At 36.9% G+C, this 22,217-nt stretch overlaps 1 protein-coding gene across 1 annotated transcript in view; it reads right to left on the bottom strand.

The window, feature by feature from the left end:
- Window positions 1-4,235: 4,235 nt before the first annotated feature.
- Window positions 4,236-22,217, bottom strand: part of RGS22 (regulator of G protein signaling 22) — an 88,082-nt gene continuing 70,100 nt past the window's right edge. Inside the window, exons 19-24 of the mRNA XM_090284888.1 lie at window positions 20,281-20,460; window positions 16,507-16,665; window positions 7,595-7,678; window positions 5,685-5,778; window positions 5,498-5,578; window positions 4,236-4,341 (exon numbers count right to left, since the gene is read on the bottom strand). Of these exons, the coding sequence (XP_090141014.1) occupies window positions 4,331-4,341; window positions 5,498-5,578; window positions 5,685-5,778; window positions 7,595-7,678; window positions 16,507-16,665; window positions 20,281-20,460 (609 nt within the window). The 3' untranslated portion in view covers window positions 4,236-4,330. The remainder of the gene's footprint in view (window positions 4,342-5,497; window positions 5,579-5,684; window positions 5,779-7,594; window positions 7,679-16,506; window positions 16,666-20,280; window positions 20,461-22,217) is intronic.

The raw sequence follows: 22,217 nt of genomic DNA, 5'->3' as shown, positions 1-22,217 counted from the left end.
TATTAAAAATAATATACACAAACTGAATCTGACCCAACTGGCCAAATTACCTTTGGATTAGTTCACTGTTGTACTTCTTTCAAAATACATTTATTCACCCCGAACAATAGTACAGAGTATGAGCTCAATTTTCCCATATTTTGAGGGGGATAAGCCAACATAGTATGCCTAATAACTTGTGTGTTTTTAAAACCTAGAACTCTTCCAAAAGTAAGTTGTCTTTTCTTTAGGATAACTCATAAAATCAAGAAGCACATCAGATGCAAACATATAGCACAATTAGTATTTATTTGTACAAACCCAAGTCAAATTTAAGAGCACTTTAAAGATTACCTAAAACATAGCATATGTTACCTGAAATGTAAGTAAGGAATTTAAGTTTTATTAATTCAACAAACATTGGCTGAGCATCTCCTTTAGGCATTATATTTCCAGAGACAATGTAAAGGAACAGAACTTATTCAAGTGGATATAATATAGATACTAAAACAAACAAATCATTATCAGTTAGAAGGCATTGTTGGTAAAGTTAGGGAGTTAGCAAGTGTGATACATTTTTAAAAAATAATAATTTGCTAGGAAGCTAGAATTTAAAGGTTCTATTGTAATTAGAGGTTTTGAAAAACAAACATAAAAATGTTCCCAAGTCCAAAGCAATGATTTTCAACTAGGGTTGATTTGGCAATGCCTGGAGATATTTTTGGTTGTCACAGCTGGGGAGGTGCGACCAGCGTAAAGTGGGTAGGGGCCAGGAACACTGTGTAACACCCTATGTTGCACAGAACAGTCCTTCCACAGCAAAGAAGTAACTCGCCCAAAATGTCAATAGTGCCGAGGTTGAGAAACCCTGGCCTAAAGTGATTGAATGTGGTTTAACAAGAATTAGTTCTCTGAAAGACATGACAGTTGTAGTCATAAATATTAAAAAATGATGTAGATAGATCATACACTTCACATGAAATTGCTACATTACTACATATTTATAGTTATAAAACAACTAATGGCAATTTTTGTGAATAGCATTATATTGCACTGTCTTGGATGAGCAATGATTTTTTTCCTTCTTGCGATTTTACAGTGGAGATATTTTCATTTTTAAAACAAATATTTAGTGAGCATTTACTTTCTAGGTATTCTGTAATATATAAGGTGCTGAAATGAACAAATAAGTTTTCCTGGAGCAAGAGGTATGTGAGCAAAAAATTACAATCTATGTGACTAGTGTTATTACAGAGTAATGAAGAAACTATAGTGATTTTAAGCTTCCAGTCAAGACGGTGCAATATGTAAATGCAGTACTCACATCCTCCCACAACCACATCAAAATTACAATGAAACTACAGAACAACCATCACTCAGAACTGCCTGAAATCTAGCCTAATGTAAATCCTACAACTAAGGATATACAGGAGAAGCCACACCAAGACTGACCAAAGGGGCAGAGAGGCGGAACAGGCCGGTTCCACACCCACATGTAGCAGATAAAAATCAGGAGGGATATCTTGGCTGCAGAGGTCCCCTGAGGAGCAAGGAGTCCCAGCCCCACACAAGGCCCCCAGCCAAGGGTTCCAGTGCCAGGAAGAGAAGTCCCCATAACTTCTGCCTGTAAAAACCAGCAGGGATTGTGACTGAGTGAGGCAAGGGGCTTCTGGAGCCCCAGGTGTTCCACTTAAGGGGCCCATGCATGGACTTACATGGACACACTCCTTCTAAGTCCAAGTGCTGGGGAAGCAGCCCCAAAGGTTCCAGGTACATACGGGAGGAACTTCAGGGTGAGAGCCGGAGAAACAGCTTTCTCCTAGATGGAATTGCTGGCAGAGGACATTGTTCCTTTGCTGAGCCCTCCCCCTGTAAGAGCAGGCAGGCACCCTATCTGAGTGTCCATCAACCTGGCTATCCTTCTTCGCCCTGCTCTTTGGATTACCTGAGACCCTGCCGCACGTGACTTGTGGTCCCACCCAAACTTTCCTGTGGCTTGTCCATAGGAATGGCCCATCTCAGCTCCTGCTTCAGACTTTCCTAAAATCTCTCAAACAAGCGGCATCTGACCTCAGCATGCCGTTGCCCTGTACCTCTTGCTAGGTAGCCCCAGGCCTGGCACTAATGACAGCTGATCTTGGTTCACAGCTTGGTTCTCCTGGGAACGTCCAAGCCCAGCACAAATAGCAGCCATCTGCAGATTGCTTTGTAGCTCATTCCAGATGGCCCCAGGCAGAACACAGGAAGTGGCTGACTTTGGCCTGCACTGCCCTGGAAGCCCCAGAGCCTGTCAAAGCATCACACAACCACCCCCACAAGTAACACACTCAAGGGGTGCCCTGCCCAGCTGATTCTCCATGGTGGTCACAGCAAGTCCTTACAGCCAATTGGCCTGGGGGTAAATCCCTCCCATTGATGTGCTAACAGCAATCAAGACTCAACTACAACACTAAGGTAAACATAGCCCAGGGTGGGCAGGGGGCTCACCTGGAGTGCCCAGCTCCGGTGACTAAGGAGGCTCTGCCACTGGACCCTAGAGAACACCTACTACATTAGGCCACTCTACCAAGCCCAGGAGAGGTAGCAGCTCTACCTATTATGTAGAAACAAACACAGGGAGGCTGCCAAAATGAGGAGATGAAGAAACTAGTCACAAATAAAAGAACAGAACAAAATTCAAAAAAAGGAAGTAACCAAACCGGAGGCAAGCAATCTACTAGATGCAGAGTTCAAAAAAATGTATATTACAAACTCTAGGGCAACCAATAAGAAAATTTTTAAAAGAAGTATAATTGATATGCCGATAGAGGAGAGAAAATGGAATCACATAAAATGCTCAATTAAAACAAACAAAAAAAGGCAGAAAAAGAAGGGAATACAAAAAAAGAAACAAAGAACAAGGGCAAAAAAATGGAAAACAGACAGAAACTTCATGGCCGCTATGGGTAGTGGGGCAGTGTGGGGACAGTGGAAACTACACAGTTCTGATGCTTTTCTAAGGAGTGTCCAAAAACCACTGCTTTAGAAAAAAAGATCTCCGGGGTACCCCTGCTGATGCTTTCCCTCTTTAAAATGTCTGTCTTTTTGAGAATCTGAAATGGCAGTTTCTCCTTTGAAAATACTTTCTGAGACTGTATTAGACCGAAGTGTGATGCTTCCAATCCTGTGATCCAGGCCACAGTTCTTGGAGCTTGAGTCCTGAAAGCTAGGGATGGTGAAGGTCATTTGTTGCACATTCTCCTTTCTTTCCCTCCAGGAAAGGTAAGTGTGTATGCCTGGCCCCGGCCAGAGAGGCTCAGTTAGTTGGAGCGTCATGCCATGGACTGAAAGGTCACAGGTTTGATTCTGGTCAGGGCACGAGTCTGGGTTGCGGGTTTGGTCCAGTCGGTGTGTGTATAAGAGGCAACTGATCATTTCTCTCTTGCATCAGTGTTTCTCTCCCCCTCCCCCTCTCTCTAAAATCAACAAGCATAGGCAAGGATTTTTAAAAAAGAGTGTGACTGAATTCTCTCTGCTACAAGTGTAACTTCAGTTAATAAGAGGGCTTTTACCTTTTTTTAACTTTATTTTTCTTATTGACACTATTATAGATGTCCTCATTCCCCCCTCCCTTTTACCCACCTCCACCCAGCCCTCGACCCCCTTCTCTCTGGCCACCACCACACTGTTATCTGTGCCTATGGTTTATGCACAGATGGTCTTTGGCTAATCCCTTCACCTTCTTTCACTTGAGGGCTTTTATTTTTTAAGGCCCTTCTTTTGCTACCCTGTTGCTTATCACAAAGAATGACCGGAGGAACCCCTGAATCAGAATCACCTAGTATGTCTGTTAAAGAGGGAAGTTCCTGGGTCCTGCTGAAGGTCTACTGAGTCAGACTCTCAAGGAGTGAGCCTAGGACCCTGCATTGCTAGCAGATGTCACAAGTGAGTCTTAGGCACACTAAAGTTTGAGAATCACTGTTTTAACATATGGGGTGGGGTGGGGAAGGCTCTTTCGTTTAGGTTTTGGGCCAATTTATTGCTAGGAATATTAGTTCCCTTACCACGTGCTAAATATATCTGCTAACCAAATACAGTAATGCTCAAGGAATATTTGTTTAAAAATTGCTTGAGGAGCATGATACTTCCTTAAGCTCTGTGATAAGCAAAACATTCTTATTTTTTTCTAACCTAAATAGTAGTTTATTCTAAGTAAGTTTTTTAAACTTTTATAGTCTGTGTCATGTGTGCAGAGTAGCTGTAATTTTAAAACGGTGGGAGTAAAACAAGTCAAACTTTATTTAGATAGCAGGCTTGCTCTAATGCAGACCATCAAAAAATACCTTGAACTTCCATGTCAGTTAAATTGGATTTAAAGAATTCCTGCAAAAGAAAAATAAATGGTTGAAAACTTAAGTAGCTATAGAAGTTAAAAACCCAAAACAAGCCAAAAAACCTCATATAGAGTTGTTGTAAGTATAAAAAATTAACCGATGTGTCAGTGTCCTCTAAATGTTGGGGGCACTGGGAGGCTGGTCTAAGGGTGGGGGGGCTGAGAGAAAGGTGCAATGGCGAGGACAAACCAGCAGACAAAAAAGATGAGTGGGCTCAGATCATAAAGATCTGCTCACCAACCCATCCCAAGAATCAGAAAATAAGGATTTTGAGAAATAAAAAGGTAAGCTGCAATACAAAGAGAAAGGGGACTTTTATTGGGTTCTTCAAGTGTTAGGTCAATAGGTTACACACATACTACATTCTACAACCATACTACTTTATAGGGGTATTGTTAAACTCTAACTTTAGTATCCTGTCAAAATGGTATCCTGTAATCTTGTCAATATTTGCATGCGAGAAGGACCCTGGCTTGATTTTCAGTTTCCTTCTTATATTCCTATGTTGGGAAAATGGAGCTTGGAGAAAGTCAGCTTGGAAAAACTTGGGAAACTAAACTAGAGCCCACGCATCCATACACGTTCTTTGTGGAAGATAGGAATAGATGAGGAGTAAATAGAAGCAAGAAATGATCATTCCTCAGAGGCCTTGCTTTTCAAACTATGCCATTCAGAAGGAAGGCAAAGTGCTCCTACCCATCAATTTGTTAGTGGGATGTGTCTGTGTGTGTGTTTGGTGTGCATGTGTGTATCTAGTGTGTGTATATTTGCAGTGTATGGGTGTGTATATGCTTGGGGTGCATGTGTGTGCATTAGAGGGGCATGGACAGGACTTGTCAACTTTAAGTCTATGATTTACCTTACACCTATCTGCACCAGGGTTATACCAGGGATGAAGTGTTAGGTATATGTTGCTCCTCCTCAGCAAAGAAAAAAAGAGACAAGACACACACACACACACACACACACACACACACACACACACACACACACACACAGAAATTCCCCTAACTCAAAGGGCCAGATTCGTTGGGAGGGATCCATTCTCATCTCTTCCCACCTTCTATATTCAGGATGCCCAGGTCAAAGGACAAACTCTAACCAAAAGGAAGAAAGAACTGGGCAGACTATCACTGGGAACTCACTCTGGATGTTGTGGGAAGATAAGGTCTTTTTCAAAGACATAGCTGAACCAGTAGGCTTAACGCTTGTAAAAGATGGTATGCCTGCATGAAAATAAGAGAAGGAAACAATGAAGCAATCATTGGCAAAGTCTGCTAAAAGTAATCTCTGATGGAAGATAACAACCTGTATGCAAGAAGCAAAAATTACCTGCAAATAACTTCTTTTCCAGTTCTTCTTGAACTTTAATAAGAATCCTTTCCTGTTCTAAGGCTTCTATGTACTTTGAGTAGCACCAGGTTGGCTAGAAAAATAATTTTCAAAATTAACTTTGGAAATATTTGCCCTATACTGCAATATAACACAAGATAAAATGTGCACCTATCATAAATTTATATTTTATAAAATTTCACAAGTAGAACTTACCAATTTAACCTTTCTTAATTGATGGGAGAGAGAGAGAGAGAGAGAGAGAGAGAGAGAGAGAGAGAGAGAGAAAGAGAGAGAGAGAGAGAGACTGATTTGTTGTTCTGCTTATCTACACATTCATTGGTTAAGTCTTGTACCTGCTCTGACCATGGAGCAAACCCATGACCTTGGCATATCAGGGCAATGCTCTAACCAACTGAGCTACTTGGTCAAGGCCTATTTGACCTTTTAACTGGGCACTACAAATTGTTATCAATCTAACTTAAATCATTTTAATAAGAACATTTACAATAAACTAAAGGTACTTTTTTTTTCTGTAACCTTGACCTAATATTTTGAATATCCTTGTCCCAGGTTGGGAGGGGGACGGGGATGTGGGAATGATAATGTACTATTTCTCAGTGAAACAACTTCTCAAAAGCTTTATAGATTTCTTTACATCTATTTGGACAGCTTTATATATTCAATTTGATTATAAATTTACGTGCTTAAGAAGATCCAAGTATTTTGTGGGGGCTAGCTTTGCACTTGGATTAATTATAGTTCTTCAATGTATAAAACCTATCTGCAACAAATGCATGTATAGAGCATTCCACACTTACTGGATGGCAGTATATTATTATTTAACTAATTGCTAGAGTAATTCAATACATTAATTAGCAATAATGAAAACAATAATAGTAATAATTTGTGTTTATAAAGTGCATTTGGTATCCAAAAGCATTTAGTTTCATAATCTTAGATATATGACAATATCATCATCATCATCATTATCCCTTTCTTTTTCCCTTTCCTTTTTAATGGTTAGGAAAACAGCCTCAAAGAAAATTAAATTGTTTCTTTCAGGCTTCAAGGTAATACTGACTTGTGCCAAAGTAAAAATTAGAAGCCTAGTATCTCAAATTCCACTTTCCTCCCTTTATTTTTACACTATGTTTCTGAAATTTAACACTGGTTATTTGTTGATGAATGTACTTCCGAATGTCATTATTAGGTATCATGCACTTTCAGACCCTTTTTTTTCAATGTTGGTTCCAAAACGTTGAACACTTCTCTTCTCTCAATAAAAGCTTCAGAGCCTATCAGTAATCTTAGCTGGGTAGCTGAACTTTCTTGACATTCCTAAATACCAAAAAGATTGATTCCCAAGCTAGTATTATTGAAGATGTGATCACTTTCAATAGAAGTTATTTAAAAAGGACATAAATTAAAGTTAAGAAATTTCAGGGAAGTGATGTTAATGTACAAATTATAAATGTAAATATAAACACAAAAACTGTCATGTGCTGGCCACTTTTATGACAACTTCAAAAAATTTAAAAATTGAGACTGAGCATTAGCCATTCTTTTTTCCTCTCTTTAATGCCAAAATATATCAACCTATACATATTCTATTTTGTCCCATATCTGCCTTATTCTTTCTTTTTCAATGAGATAGTCACTTCAACTTCTGCCTCTTAAACCTTTATATGTACCAAGAAATGATTTTCCTGGATTATATTGTCCAATATCAGCTGAAATTTTAACGTTCTCTGAAGGCTCAAGAAAATTCCCTTTCCATGTCTTCTTTATTGTAATGTTAGCTTCGTTTTCAAAGAAACAGACCTTTACTACAGTAAAATGACTGAAGTATTGCGCTCCACGCCCCAGGGCTCTATAGAAGTGGTACCTGTGACATCTTCCTTGCTTACCTGTCGGCCATAAGCTTGTAAGCCTAAAGCTGAGTCACTGGCTAAAGCAGTTCCTGAAGGACTTGCATGTTGTTTGACTCCATCCTGTAATTATATTAAATTATTCCAAAAAAGAGTAATGCTATATAAATATAAACTTACAGTGAAGGAGTCATAATAGCATATGAAAACATTTTGTGGTGAGCACCACACCTGAGGTTTCATCAAGTCAATGTGATATAATCTACTGTTTTGAGCTTTAGTTTTATCATAGTAATATACAAATGTTAAAAATAAATGAGAGAAATCATGAAGTAGAATGTAAAAATCACCACCAAAGTTTACCATCCAAGAAAAACTGCTACAAACATTTTCATGAATATCCATCCAAATTTCTCACTAGGGAAATGCATAGATTTAATCTATAATTTAATATTTATATTTTATCACATAAATGTCATACATAATGGAATCACACTTATATGTGCTCTTTTTAAATGTTTCATGTAAAATGTGAATTTTTTTTCTATGTGAATAAATATAGAACAGGAATGTAAAGAGCAGTGTCTTTGTATCATTCAGCAAGTATGCCTATTGTAGAACACAGAGTATATCTTTGAATATTTGTTGTTTGATGAAATGAATAAACAATTCGATTAAAAATGGGCACAGGCCTGAATAGGCACTTCTCCAAGGGGGACATACAGATGTCCCATAGACATATGAAAAGATGCTCAACATCACTAGCCATCAGAGAGATGAAAATTAAAACCACAATGAGATATCACCTCACATCTGTCAGAATGGCCATCATTAATAAATCAACAAACAACAAGTGCTGGCGAGGATGCAGAGAAAAGGGAACCCTACTGCACTGTTGGTGGGAATGCAGACTGGTGCAGCCACTATGGAGAACAGTATGGAATTTCCTCAAAAAACTAAAAATGGAACTGCCTGTTCACTCAGCAATTTCGCTGCTGGGATTACACCCAAAGAATCCTGAAACTCCAATTCAAAAGAACCTATGCACTCCTATGCTCATAGCAGGGTTATTTACAATAGCCAAGTGCTGGAAATAGCCTAAGTGCCCATCTGTAGATGAGTGGATCAAAAAACTGTGGTACATTTACACAATGGAATACTGTGCAGCAGAAAGAAAGAATGCCTACCTTTTGCAACAGCATGGATGGAATTGGAGAGAATTATGCTCAGTCAAATAAGCCAGTAGGTGAAAGGCAAATACCATATGATCTCATTTACAACAGGAATCTAATAAACAAAATAAACTAACAAACAAAACAGAACCACAAGCATGGAAGCATGGAACAGATTGACAGTGACCAGAGGGTAGGGGTCTAGTCAAAGAACATGCATGAATGACCCATGGACGTGGACAACAGTGTGGGAATTGACTATGGGAGTGGGGGGTGGGACGGGTGGAGGAGGGCAAAGAGGGAAATTTGGGACAACTATAATAGAATAACTATTACAAGAAAAGAATGAAACTTCTAAACAATTTATGTCATCAAACTGCCCTTCAGAAACAAAATACCATTTTACACTTTCTCCAATAACACACGAGTGTACAGTCTCTTTCACAAGCCCTCAACCAATGCTGGATATTTTTCTTTACCAGTCTGTCTGTCTTTGATTACCACTGAGACTGAATGGTTTTTCATACTTTTAATCATTTGTATTTCTTTTGTGAATTGCCTATCACTACCCTTTGCCCACTTTTCTTTATGAGTGTTTATCTTTTTTATTATTTATATTTACAACTTACATCATATGTTCTATGTTTTCCTAATTTGTGTTTAATCTTGTTTATGTTTGCCATTTAAAAGTTAAAAATACGTATTTAGTTAAATCACTGCAACCCTTTCCTAATGTACTTGCCACTGTTTATTTTAAGTATGTAATATTAAAATAGTTGATGCTAAACTTTATAAAAGGTTTAATTGGATTCTCTTTCTTCCATTACAACTTTTTTTTATATCACCCAGTTGCATTTTATTCCTTTATAAGAATAAGAGATGAAGGATATATTTGATATTAGTATTTTTGTTATATAGGACCATTCCTGCTACAATATTACTTTATGACATGCATTGTGATTCACATATATTATTTAATCCAACACTGTGATGTAAATTCTATTACTATCTCCATTTCACTGAAAAAGAAAATGAGGTTTTAGAAGTGAAGTGGTTTGCCTAAGATACTAGAAGTGAAGGATGGTAAAGTCAAATTCAAACCCAGGCCGTCTAACTCTAGAGACTGCACTCCTGTCCACTATGCTATGCTGGCTCAGATCAAATCATACCTTACAATTGTATAGTGGAAAAGCTTATATGGTATTTTACATATATTTCAACCAATCCCTCTAAATCATGTGAGAGTAATATTATTACCATTAGTTGATAGATGAAATTGGGGTGGGTTAAGACAGTTAAGATCATGTCCATGGTTAGTCAGGAAAATCCAGTGCTTTTTACAGCAACTGATTTTTTTTTCAGAGTCTACATTTTATGTTACAAAAAAATCATGGATTTCTTATATTTATTTTTTCCAACATTTGCTTATATCTTCAATAATAATAAAAACACCAGGATAAACATCTTCTGCTCTATTGGCCTTCCTTACCTTACATTTTCCATGTTAAAATAAATACACAGCAGCCCTGGCTGGCATTGCTCAGTGGGTAGAGTGCTGGCCTGCAAACTAAAAGGTCATCAGTTCGATTCCCAATCAGGGCATATGCCTGGGTTGCGGGCCAGGTCCCCCGCTGGGGATAACAACATTCAAAAATAGAATTCTTTTGTTTTCTTTAGGATTATTCATCCTACAAAAGCCTACTTCTACACTGTCAATATTTGTACTTCACCCTGTTAGTAGTTACCAGTTGACAGATATGGAAAGATAAGGTCACTTCGCATTTCCATAAACAAAGTATAAGGATGATGTAAACATACATCCTAGATTTCTGGAGAAGTAGTAATTTAAAGTTTTCCCTACTCTCATTATATCACATGTTCCAACTTTTGTTTCAGGCAAAATATTTATCATAAATCTAAGTAAACTGAAAATACCTGGGATTACACTTAGCTGTGAATTTCTTCCTTAGAGTCTGGGGTACAGTAAGAGATGTTCTTTATATCCTTCTCACTTCCGTATTTATTTACTTAATAAATATGTTTGTTATATTAAATACTTAGAACCATTTGATTAAATCATGCATTTAAAGATTAATTCAAGTTTACCTTTTATTAGAAGTCATTCATCTTTCTCTTCCCCCCTAAAAATTAATTGTGCAGGTGTTTTTTGTTTGTTTGTCTGTTTATATCATTTGCAGTTAAGTGTATGTGTGTGTATCCACCCTTATACTATATTTAAATTATATTCATATTCTTAGGATATGCAGTAGGGATCAATATGTAGTGGAAAATTAACAAAACTATGTAATAGATGATCAATAAAAGTCTGAAGAAAAGTACAGGGATGAAAGCTCTGTTGAGAAACAATTTAGGCCACATTAATAGAAAATACAGCAGACATTGGATTGGTGAAGTTATATGCATGCCATAGGTGGATTCAGAAAAGAGCTCCAAGCATACATAAGTTAGACACATTCTTCCTCCACCCCCATTAAATCAGCAATTTTCAACCAGTGTGCAGCAAGAATTTAAAAAACATTTTAGTCAGGATACTAACCTCTTTTCTCTTAGACTGTCAAATAAAAAACTCACCACAGCCAACATAACAATAGCCATCCAGTGTTAATGAATCAAAATTATATCTAAGTTTTTGTCAGAGTAGCAAAAATATAATATATATACTTTCTTTCTGAACCATATATGTATATAATAATGTAAAATATGTATATGTCATATATATGGATCAGAAAGAAAGTGGATAATACATATATAATATGTGTATAAATCCACTCCCAAGGCTGGCAAAAGACATACACCCATAAGTTCAAGAACCTGAGCAATCCTTAAATGGAATAGACCCAAATAAATTCACACAAGACACATCATAGTCAAAATGCTGAAAACTAAAGAAAAAGAAAAAATCTTGAAATCAGTACGTGAGAAATAGTACCTTACAGAAAAATCTTGGAACACCAGGAAAAAGGAAAATAAAAAGAGCAAAAGCATGAGTAAATAGCATAGACTTTTCTTCCTTCATCCTTGAATTTGCTAATTTATATTTAATGGTTGAAGCAAAAATTATTAAACTTACTGATGTGGCTCTCAATATATGTTGAGGAAATATTTAAGATAATTACAAACAGGTGAGGGGAAAGGGACTTAAAGGGAGGTAGTTTCTAGACTCTACTCAAACTGGTAAAATGTCAACACTAATGGACTGTGATAAGTTATGTATGTATATTGCAATATCTGAAGTAACCACTAAAATAGATAAACAAATATACACCAAAATGGCATTCTAATGTGCAATTAATCCACAGGAATTTAAGACAAAGGAAACAGAAAAATATGAAAAACAAAGGGAATAAATAAACAAAGAATATACTGGCAGACTTAGGAACTAACATATCGATAGTTACATTAAAGATAAATAGACTAAATACAGCAATTAAAAGACAGTGATTCGCAGAGTAGATTTTTTTTAAAACATGACCCAACTATATGCTGTTAAGGAAAAACTTAATTCAAGAATAATGATATAGGTAGTAAAGGAATGAAAAAAGATACCATGCAAACATCAAAGGAGAGCAAGCTGGTTCTGCAGCTTTGGAAAAGTTTGGCAGTTCCTCAAAAGGTTAAACATATAGTTACCATATGAGCCAATAATTCAACTTCTAGGTACCAAGAAAAATGAAAACATATGTCTACACATAAAACTGTACAAGAATGTTCACAGCTGCATTATTCATAATAGCCAAAAAGGGGAAACAACCCAAATGTATATCAACTAATGAATGAGTAAACAAAATGTAGCATAGCCATACACTGGAATATTACTTGGTCATAAAAAGAATTAAGTACTGATACATGCTACAACATTAATGGACCTTTAAAATATTATGCTAGTGAAAGAAGCCAGTCACAAAGGCCACATGTTGTAGGATTTCATTTATATGAGATATCCAGACACAGAAAGTAAGTAGATTAGTGGTTTCCAGGGGATGGAGGGAGGGAGGAATGGGGAGTCACTGCTAATGGGTATAGAGTTATTTTGGGGATGACGAAAATATTCTGAAATTTAGTAGTAGTGATGGGTTGCACAACCCTGAATATATGAAAACCACAAAATTGTACATTTTAAAAGTGTGAATTTTATGTTATGTGAATTAAATTTCAGTAAAGCTATTATTAAATAAAATTATGCTAACAAAACAAAGAAGAAAGCAGGAGTCATTATATTAATATTTAAACTGTGGTACAGATGTGCCATAGAACACTACTCAGCAAAAGAGAGGATGAACTATGGATACGCGCAACAACTTGGGTGGATCTCAAGGGCATCTATGTCGAGTGAAAAGCCACTCTCAAAGTCACATCCTATATGATTCCATTTACATAATATTCTCAAAATGAAAAAATTATAGAAATGGGGAACAGATTTGTGGCTGCCAGATAGTAGGGAGGGAGATCTTTGTGGTGTATCTTCAATGCAGTGTTGGTGACTTCAATCTACACATGTGATGAGAACTATACGGACACCTTTTACCAATGTTAATTTCCTGTTTTGAGTGTTGTAAGGCGTAGCCTTTGGGGAAAACTGGGTGAAGGGTACATGGGACTTGTCTACCATCTTTGCAACTTACTGTGATATTAATTATTTCAAATTATTTTTTTTCTAAAAATAATTTGGAATTTGAAATTAAAAATATTACAGCAAGAGCATTTTCTTATTTTTTATTTTTTAACTGAAGTTATTGGGGTGACATTGGTTAATTGAATTATATAGGTTTCAGGTGTACAATTCTATGATACATCATCTGTATATTGTATTATGTGTTCACCACCCCAAGTCAAGTCTCCTTCCATCACTATTTATCCTCCATATAGTCTCTTTTATCTCTTCCTACCCCCACTTTTCCTCTGGTAATCATCATACTATTATCTTCTGTGTCTATTACGGTTTTGGGTTTTTTTTTCCTTAATCCCCTCACCTTTTTCACTCAGCCCCTCAACCCCCTCAACTCTGACAGCTGTCAGTCTGCTCTCTGTATCTATGAGTCTGATTCTACTTTGTTAGTCTATTTTGTTCATTACTTTATTTTGTTCATTAGGTTCTATAAATGAGTGAAATATGGTATTTGTCTTTCACTAACTAGCTTATTTCACTTAGCATAATGCTCTCCAGGTCTATCTAGCAATGCCATTATGTTACATTTGAAATACTTTGAAATAAATTTTACAAAATACATTCAAGACCTATCATTGAAAACTATAAATCATTGCTGAGAGAAATTAAAGAACTAAGTAGAAATATACTGTGCTCATAGACTGGAAAATATACTATTGTTCAATCAGTTCTCCCTAAATTGATCTGTAGTTTCATTATAATACTTACCAAAGTATCTGAATAGTCAAGTAATGTGTAAAAAGCTGTTCTACCTTACTAATAATTAGGAAAATGTAAATAAATGTATTACCAATAATGAATACTATTTTTCATCATCAGATTGGCAAAAAGTTTAAAGCCCGAAATACTAAATGAGGACTAGCAAGTGGAGAAAAAGCAGTATTCTCATATAAACTGACATATTCACATGGAAAACAAAATGGTAGCACCTACTCTACTAAAAATACACCTACTCTATTACTCAGCAATTCCAAAAAAAGTAGACACATGAAAATGGAAACATTTACAGGAATGTTGTCTGAGGGCTGTTAGTAAAGGTGAAAACTGGAAACACATGTCCAACGATAGAGAAATAGTTAAAAATAGTATATTAATTCATGCAATGAAAGAATATATAACAATTAAGTTGAATAAACTAGATCCAAGTATGGCTGTATGGGTAGACTTAAAAGACAAAATAGAGTTTAAAAAGAAAGATGTAGAAAGACATGTTGCACAATATGTCCCCCAAACTGTGTCCAGTGTGACTATATCTGAAGATAGAGTCTCTTAAGAGGTCATTCAAGTTAAGTAAGGTCATAAGGGTGGGGTCCTAATCCAAAAGGACTGTGGCCTTATAATAATAGGGAGGGAGGGGGCAGTGGGGGGAGAGAGAGAGATCACTTTCTCTCCTCACTTTGTGAGGACACAGGGAGAAGGAGGCCATCTATAAAGTAGGGAGAGAGCTCTCATCAAAAATGGAATCAGCTGGCATCTTGATCTGGGACTCCTAGCCTCCAAAACTGTGAGAAAATGAATTTCTGTTGTTTAAGCCACCCAGTCTGTGGAATTTTCTTATGGTAGCCCTAGCAACCTAATACAATATGGTACCATTTATATAAGTTAAAATATGCACAAAATAGTCCTCTGTGTTGTTTATGAATTCATATACATGTGTAAAACACTATCTTTTAAAAGAGATGGAAGAATATATCACAAACGTAATGGCTGTTCTTGGAGATGGGGAGGGTAATAGAACTCAGGGCTGGGATAACAGTTTACTCTTTCTGCAATATGTTAGTTCCTAAGGGGGGGAAACAAGTAAATGAAGCAGAATGTTGACAGTGTTTATTCTGACCTATACAAATATGAGTGTTCAATATATTACTTTTATGTATTTTCAATATTCTTTGTGGAGGAAAAATGGGTACTGTAATAAATCTAACTTGAAAGTAACCTCGCAGGGTGATCTGATCATAAATTTCCAACTGGGCAGATCATGGTGGGTAGCCAGGCCCCAGCCATATAACTATTTTAGTAAAAGGTTTATCTTTGCCTTAAACAAGCCCGTCTATTGTTCTTGTGCATCTAGGTTAACATGCCTTTGAAATGCCTCTTTTTCAGACTCCTTGGAAGGGTAATCACCCTCAAATGAGCAAATAATCTTAACTGTCCTGTAATCCATTTCGGGCCTTGCTTTATCCCACCTTCATGTAATTGTCCTCACTTCCTTACATTCCCTCCTTAATTCCAAATACATTAAAAACAAAAACAAAAAACTGCTAACTGTCATATTCTGAAGCATTTTTCTGTCTGTTGAGATCTTGCTTTCAGGAATATCTTAATTTGGCTCAAATAAATTCTAATAAACTCTTATAAAATTTTTCTACAGGTTTGGATGCTCTTATGTCAACATCTTTTAAATTTATTTTTAAAACTAGAATAGGCATAAACATAAACAAGATAAAATGCACCCTTCTTCAATTCAAATAAAACAGAGAAATATAAAGAAAGATGGGCAGATGAACAGATGAATGTGTGGACAGACAAAGAGACAAATAGGCAGGCTGGACAATTTATGATCTATATTTATAAATTGCTCAGTCAGTGTATCAGTCTGTAAATACCATACTGAAAGTGCTATCCTCAGTACATAACATTCATTCATTCATTCATTCATTCAGTGAACAATGATTAGTAATTCAGCATGTGCCAGGCATGGGTGTCAGTGCTTATGAAACACGTGAATTAGCCAGCGCCGGTCCTTGAGGATCTCAGTCCAGTGAGGAAAACAAATTGCAAAACCTTCTTCATAAGACAATATAAAGTGTTCTCCAAGAGAAGTTCCCACATGTGACTACAGTGCATGTGAATTCCTTAATTTGCCCAGGAGAGTGTCAAGGAAGCCTTCATATAGAAAAGACGACATTTGAGATGAATTTTAAAGAATTCAAAACAAAGTCTGAAGCCTCCAACTGAACACTTAAAAGCCACTAAAGTTTGTATTCTGTAACATTTTTTGTATTTTTCTCTGGTCCAAATTCCTCTATACATTCACACATATTACATACTTTTTAACAGTCTAATTAAATCCAAAATGAGTCTTGTCTCACCTTTGCAAATTTTTCATCTTCTGTGACTGCCAGTTTCTTTTTCTGCTTATTATACTCTTTTCTTCTCTCTAAAGCACTCATAATTTTTTCATCAGTTAAGTTCTTCCTAAACTCACAAAACTGAGGCCAAAATTTAAACAGAACCCCAAAAATTGTCATCTGTATAAAAAACAAAGTAGGTCTCAGATTACGCTTTTATACAAATGTACCATTTTAAACTCTAATTCACCGTAATAATGGATTAACTATTCTATCTTTAATATAGAGCACGTTTCCTCCAACTTATTGTCTCCAGACATCTTGGTATAGTTTAGCTCAGCACATGCTTATCATCAATGGTTTTTACTGCCAATGAGAAGTCTTTCTTTCTAAAAAAAAAAAATTCTTAAATGCACTTAAAAGTCACTTTATTCTTTATGTTTCCCTAACCGATTGATTGTATTAATAAAGAATCCATTAGGTCTTTTTAAATAAGAAATTTATGTTTTCTTTTAAAACATATACTAGTCGATCTGCCACACACTCTGCTGTTTTATGCAAGTATTCCAAATATTCAGTCCATCAAGGGGAACTCCTCTCCCCCTACTCCTTTGCTCTCTTTTAGAGAAAGGAAATACCATTTACCTCTGGAAAAGCTCTTAAACAAAGCTGCAGATCTAAGAATAAATCTTGAGTAACTTTTAAATGATACAATCTCTCTTTTATGTGAGAGCAAGAAAAGTAACATTTAAAAAGCAGAGTGGTATCCTGGACCAACGCTTTCTCTGAGGACACTCTGCAGTAAGTGATTAATTGTGATATTTATAGAGATAAGAATTGTTGCTCAAATTCCCGTGCCAAGTTTCTCCATTAGTTCCAGAGGCGTACATTACTTCCAAGAAGGTAGGACTTGCCACATCAGATCAAGTCCAACGTTTTGTTGCTAGAACAGCCTTTCCCTAATGCCCTAGAGAAAAGTGAACCATCCCATTAGGCTCCAAGCCAACCCTTTTGAGGAAAAGAGGAATTTTTTTAAAGTACATGCTGCAGTGATCAGCAGAGTCCTGAATTAGTATATTTCATTACTCCTCTTTTCTGTACATGGATATTATTAGTAATTCTAAAATCATTTTAAAATACAACTTTGTCATTGCATTCTGTAGCCTCTTGAGATTGTGAACACAAAAGCCGGAGAGATTTGATTTGATAAAATGCAGGCCTTTAAATTTTTTTCATTTACCTGCCATGCATTTAATTCCCCTGCTCCAATGTTCAGGGATCATGATAATGTTCATATGAATTTCTTAAACTTAAATACCCATCCTTCTCTATTTATCGACCCAAATTTTTGTTTCTCTCTCCAAAATGTGAGTCATTCCCACTCTCGGATATATTTATTTCCATCTAGAAGGCCTTGCAGTGAAAGTCACCTAATTAACAGAATCTTTCAAAGGCAGGCATAAAATTGCTCTATTTCTAAAAGTTGCAGTTAAGATTTTAGGCTAATATCTTATGTGTTATTTATGAACATTACCCTATACTTACAGAATCTTAAAAGATAACTGAACTGTTGATAAGAAAATGTTCTAATAAACATAGAGCTACTTCGCTGACAGTCAGCAGGTGGACCATGGCTTTAGCAGAGGCTATGCTGATAACAATACTAAAACAGGCAACAGTTTTTAATTCACTATTTAGCCCTTTCACTTCAGCTTTGCTCTCATTTCCAATTTGATCTTACTCCTTTCTGTTGTGATAGAACTCTTCTCATATCATTCATTCATGTGCTCAAAAATGTTATTGATGCTTTGGCCAGTGTAGCTCAGTTAGTTGGAGTATGATCCTGTAAACCAAAAGGCTACAGGTTCAAATCCCAGTCAGGGCACATGCCTGGGTTACAGGTTTGGTCCCTGTTACAGGGTGTGTACAAGAGGCAATCAGTCTATGTTTCTCTGTTGCATCAATATTGCTCTCCCCCTCTCCCTCCTTCCCTTCCCCTCTAGCATGTCCTTGGGTGAGGATTTTAAAAAACGTTACTGAGTGTCTCTTCTGTGCCAGGCATCAGGCCATAAAGGAAAATGAGAGACAGGCCCCGCCCTGAAAGACCTTACAGTCTCATGGGAAAGTCAGGCATGAGAATAGTCATTTTCAATTTTGTGTTATGTTTCTGACAGGGACAAAGATAGGCTATTATAAAAGCACAAGGAAGAGAAGAAGATACTGCAAAAAAGCTCTGGATGGAAGATAATAAGACCACTTTATGGAACCATAAATGTTTCAGTAGGACTGAGAGGTAAATGGTAAGACGTGTGGTTAGAGACTTGTAGGAAGGAGTGTGGTCTTCCTTCTGAGGACAATAGGGAGTAATTGAAATTGAAAGCAAGTTAAATGGGTTTTGAGAGAGCCTAGAGGCAGGCAATTCTGGCAACCAATGTGAGACTTTGCAGACTCCGACTGAGGGAGTGGCATGAAATTGGAGAAAAGTAGGTAGAGTGACAGATAACAAGGAGACAAAGGGATACATTTTAGGGTAAGGGGGCGAAGGAGAGGGGAGACCTGAACATGGCAACTAAACCTCTGGCTTGTAGGAGGTGATGCCCTACTCTGAGCTTCCTTAGGAAACACAGGAGGAATCATAGATCTGGTTGCGTAAGGCCCCTAGATAAATACTCTTTTACTTTAAGTCCCTATTTAAGATATGGGCCTGGGCCTCCATTTTAGGAAATCAGGTAGAAGGTAGAAACTAGAGGACTCGAATCAAGTTCACCGTTGCAATCCCTGGACAGCGTGGCAAACCAACCAGTGTAAGCAGCTCTAGACAGTCACTATCAGACTCAAGGTCTTTGATCCAGGCGGGCCAGGCCCTGGCCTGGTGATCAGCAGACCTAGACCAGGCTCAGCGAGTGGTTTCTCAGATCTTTTCATTAACAGATGCTACAATTCTGGCACCCTGTTTTCTGTAGTTCTCTCTAGCACATCCTCAATCATTCCTCTGTATTTTCCCTATTTTAATGCATAATTTGGATTGTGAGTCCACTTTCAGTTCCTTAGAGGACTCAGAACACAGCTGGCTCACGAGTGAATGTGAAGGAGTAATGGCCCTCCTCCCTGTTCAGGGGCAACCATACCCTAAATCTCTGTTTCATATCACTGAAGTCATGACATGGCCTTCCCTAGTCCCTCTATTATAATTTATTTTTCTTAATCATTTTTCAGGAACAACATCAGTAAAAGGCTTTTCAAAATGCAAATAAATTATGTTCACCAAATCACTGTTTTCTATTATTTATCTTAAAAAGAAGTAATGTGAGCAGGTTAACAGGCATGATTTTCCTTTCATGAGCTTGTGTACTTTATATTGGTCGGGTACTTAAATCTCCTCTCACTTATTTTATGAGCTACGTGAATATTCCAGTCTTTAAAAATACACAGATCTTGGGACACATATATTCCACACATTTTTGTGGTAGCAGATATTTTAAAAGGAAATATGAATGGTGGGAAAGAAAGGAGGAATTAGTGTTATAAATTAGAAACAAGAAACATTGACATATGAGGTCAAAGTATAGTATTTAATAATTGTATTTGTTATATATTATTAACAACAAAAGAGTCAATCACTAGCTTCTTGTGTTCTCTGGCATATGCAAAGATTTTTTTAAAATTAAATAGGATAAGTCCCATATTAGGAGGGTTGGAGCCTTGCCAAATATTAATAATGCAAAAGCTTTAAAACAATATCTAGATTGTCAATCTATTTTGAAATATGCTTAGCCATATGCTGTGATCTCTTACCTGTGCCTCTCTAAATACATATGGTCCTAACTCCTTCCTGTGTTCAATAATCTTCTGGGCTTGTTCTAATGGAATGTCAATTTGTAAAGCTGGGGGAATACTGGAATTAATAAAGCAGTTGATAATAGTCATGATCTTCTTGTGGATGATGGACTCATCACAATGAGAGTGGCACAAGTCCTGGACAAGGAGAAAAAATGGAACAGTACGATCAATGTATTACTAGCACAGTTTAGAGAATTGTGCCAATATGTCTTTCAGCTAATATATACATTTTAACTTCAGGTCAAGATGCCACTGGGGCATGCCAAGGCTATCTTTAAAAATCATACCTTTTATTGCTCTTTGGTTTGAGGAACCTAAGTCTTTGATGAATATACCTTACATAAATACAGATTTCATTTTATCCTGATTGCTTCTCCTCCTATGCAAGGGAAAGATCTAGTGTCTACTAAATTTATATTGAGTGCCTACTATATGTCAGACACAGAGTTGAGCTCCAAACATAGTATCTGTCCTTTAAAAGGTTCAATTTCTACTGGAGGAGAAGCATGAAGATATGTTACTACAATTTGTGATAGTTTCTAAGTGCTCTGATAAACGTACACACAGTGTTCGAGGAGAATACTGAGAACAAGCACCTAACTGAACTTACAGGTGGTTGCAAAAGCTTCTCAACATAAGCTACATGCTGGTGGTGACAGATGTGTCGGTATGCATCTGTATTTTTTCAATGCATTTATTACATTATCCTCTTTATAGCTAAAGAACTTAAAAATAGTGACTGTGCATTTAAAAGGCTCAGTTTTATGTCACAGATGTAAGGCTATCATCTTTTTAACTTTTTCATTCATTTTAGAGAGAAAGAAAAAAAACATCAATTTGTTGTTCCACTTATTTATGCATTCATTGGGTGATTCTTTTGTTTAAAGATTTTATTTATTTATTTTTAAAGAGAGGGGAAGGGAAGGAGAAAGAAGGGGAGAGAAACATCAATGAGCGAGAGAAACTTTGAGCTGATCAGCTGTCTCTGCTATGCGCCATGACCAAGGACTAGGACCAAACCTACAATCCACGCAAGTGCCCTGACAGTCCTGCGAACACTCCCACAAACAGCCCCTTAAACACTCCAGCAAATAGTCCCACAAACAACTTCCACAAACAGGTTAAAAGGGGAGGACCCAAGGTGGGCATCTCTCCGGGACTGAGGGAGTCACACAGAGCTTACTAAGGAGAGTGTGCTTACGCTGAGACAGGTAAAAGTGAACCAGGCCAATGACAAAGTAGGACAGAACAATTAGGGGAAAAAAAGTCAATTTTGATTCTGTTTAAATTCTGTCCCTTCACTCTCAAAATTAAAACTGTATAGCTTCACAAATTTGTTTTTATTTCATAAGCCTTATATTCCATAGTTATAAACCAGGCTCATCAAATAATTATTATGATAATCTCACCAGTAATGGTGAAAAAATACATTTTTGGTAATATGCCAAACATGTGGTATAAATAGACCTTTTTTGAGGGAATATCAAATTGAGTAAAAAATGCTAACATATCAAGCTTTTTTCACATATCACTTATGCCAAACTATATGTGAAGTTTTATTTGACAAGCACTAGAATTTTCTTTGTGTCCGTAAGACATAAATTATTATGATGCCTATCATACAATGAGTACTTAGTAAATGTTGGCGAACAGTCCCATAAACAGTCCCGCAAACACTCCCACAAACAGTCCTGTGAACACTCCCACAAAACCTCCCGCAAACAGCCCCGCGAAAAGTTCCGCATACACTTCTGCAAACCCTCCCGAAAACCATGCCGCACACATGCCCAAAAAAATTCCCTCAAAAAGTTCTGAAAACAGTCTTGCAAAAAATCCCGCAAACACTCCTGCAATAAATCCCCCAAACTCTCCCAGAAAAAGTCCCGCAAACA

This window comes from Furipterus horrens, unplaced genomic scaffold, assembly GCF_987537825.1.
Source record: "Furipterus horrens unplaced genomic scaffold, mFurHor1.1.pri manual_scaffold_7, whole genome shotgun sequence".
In the NCBI taxonomy this organism is placed as follows: Eukaryota; Metazoa; Chordata; class Mammalia; order Chiroptera; family Furipteridae; genus Furipterus; species Furipterus horrens.
This window is presented reverse-complemented; position numbering and strand designations above follow the sequence as displayed.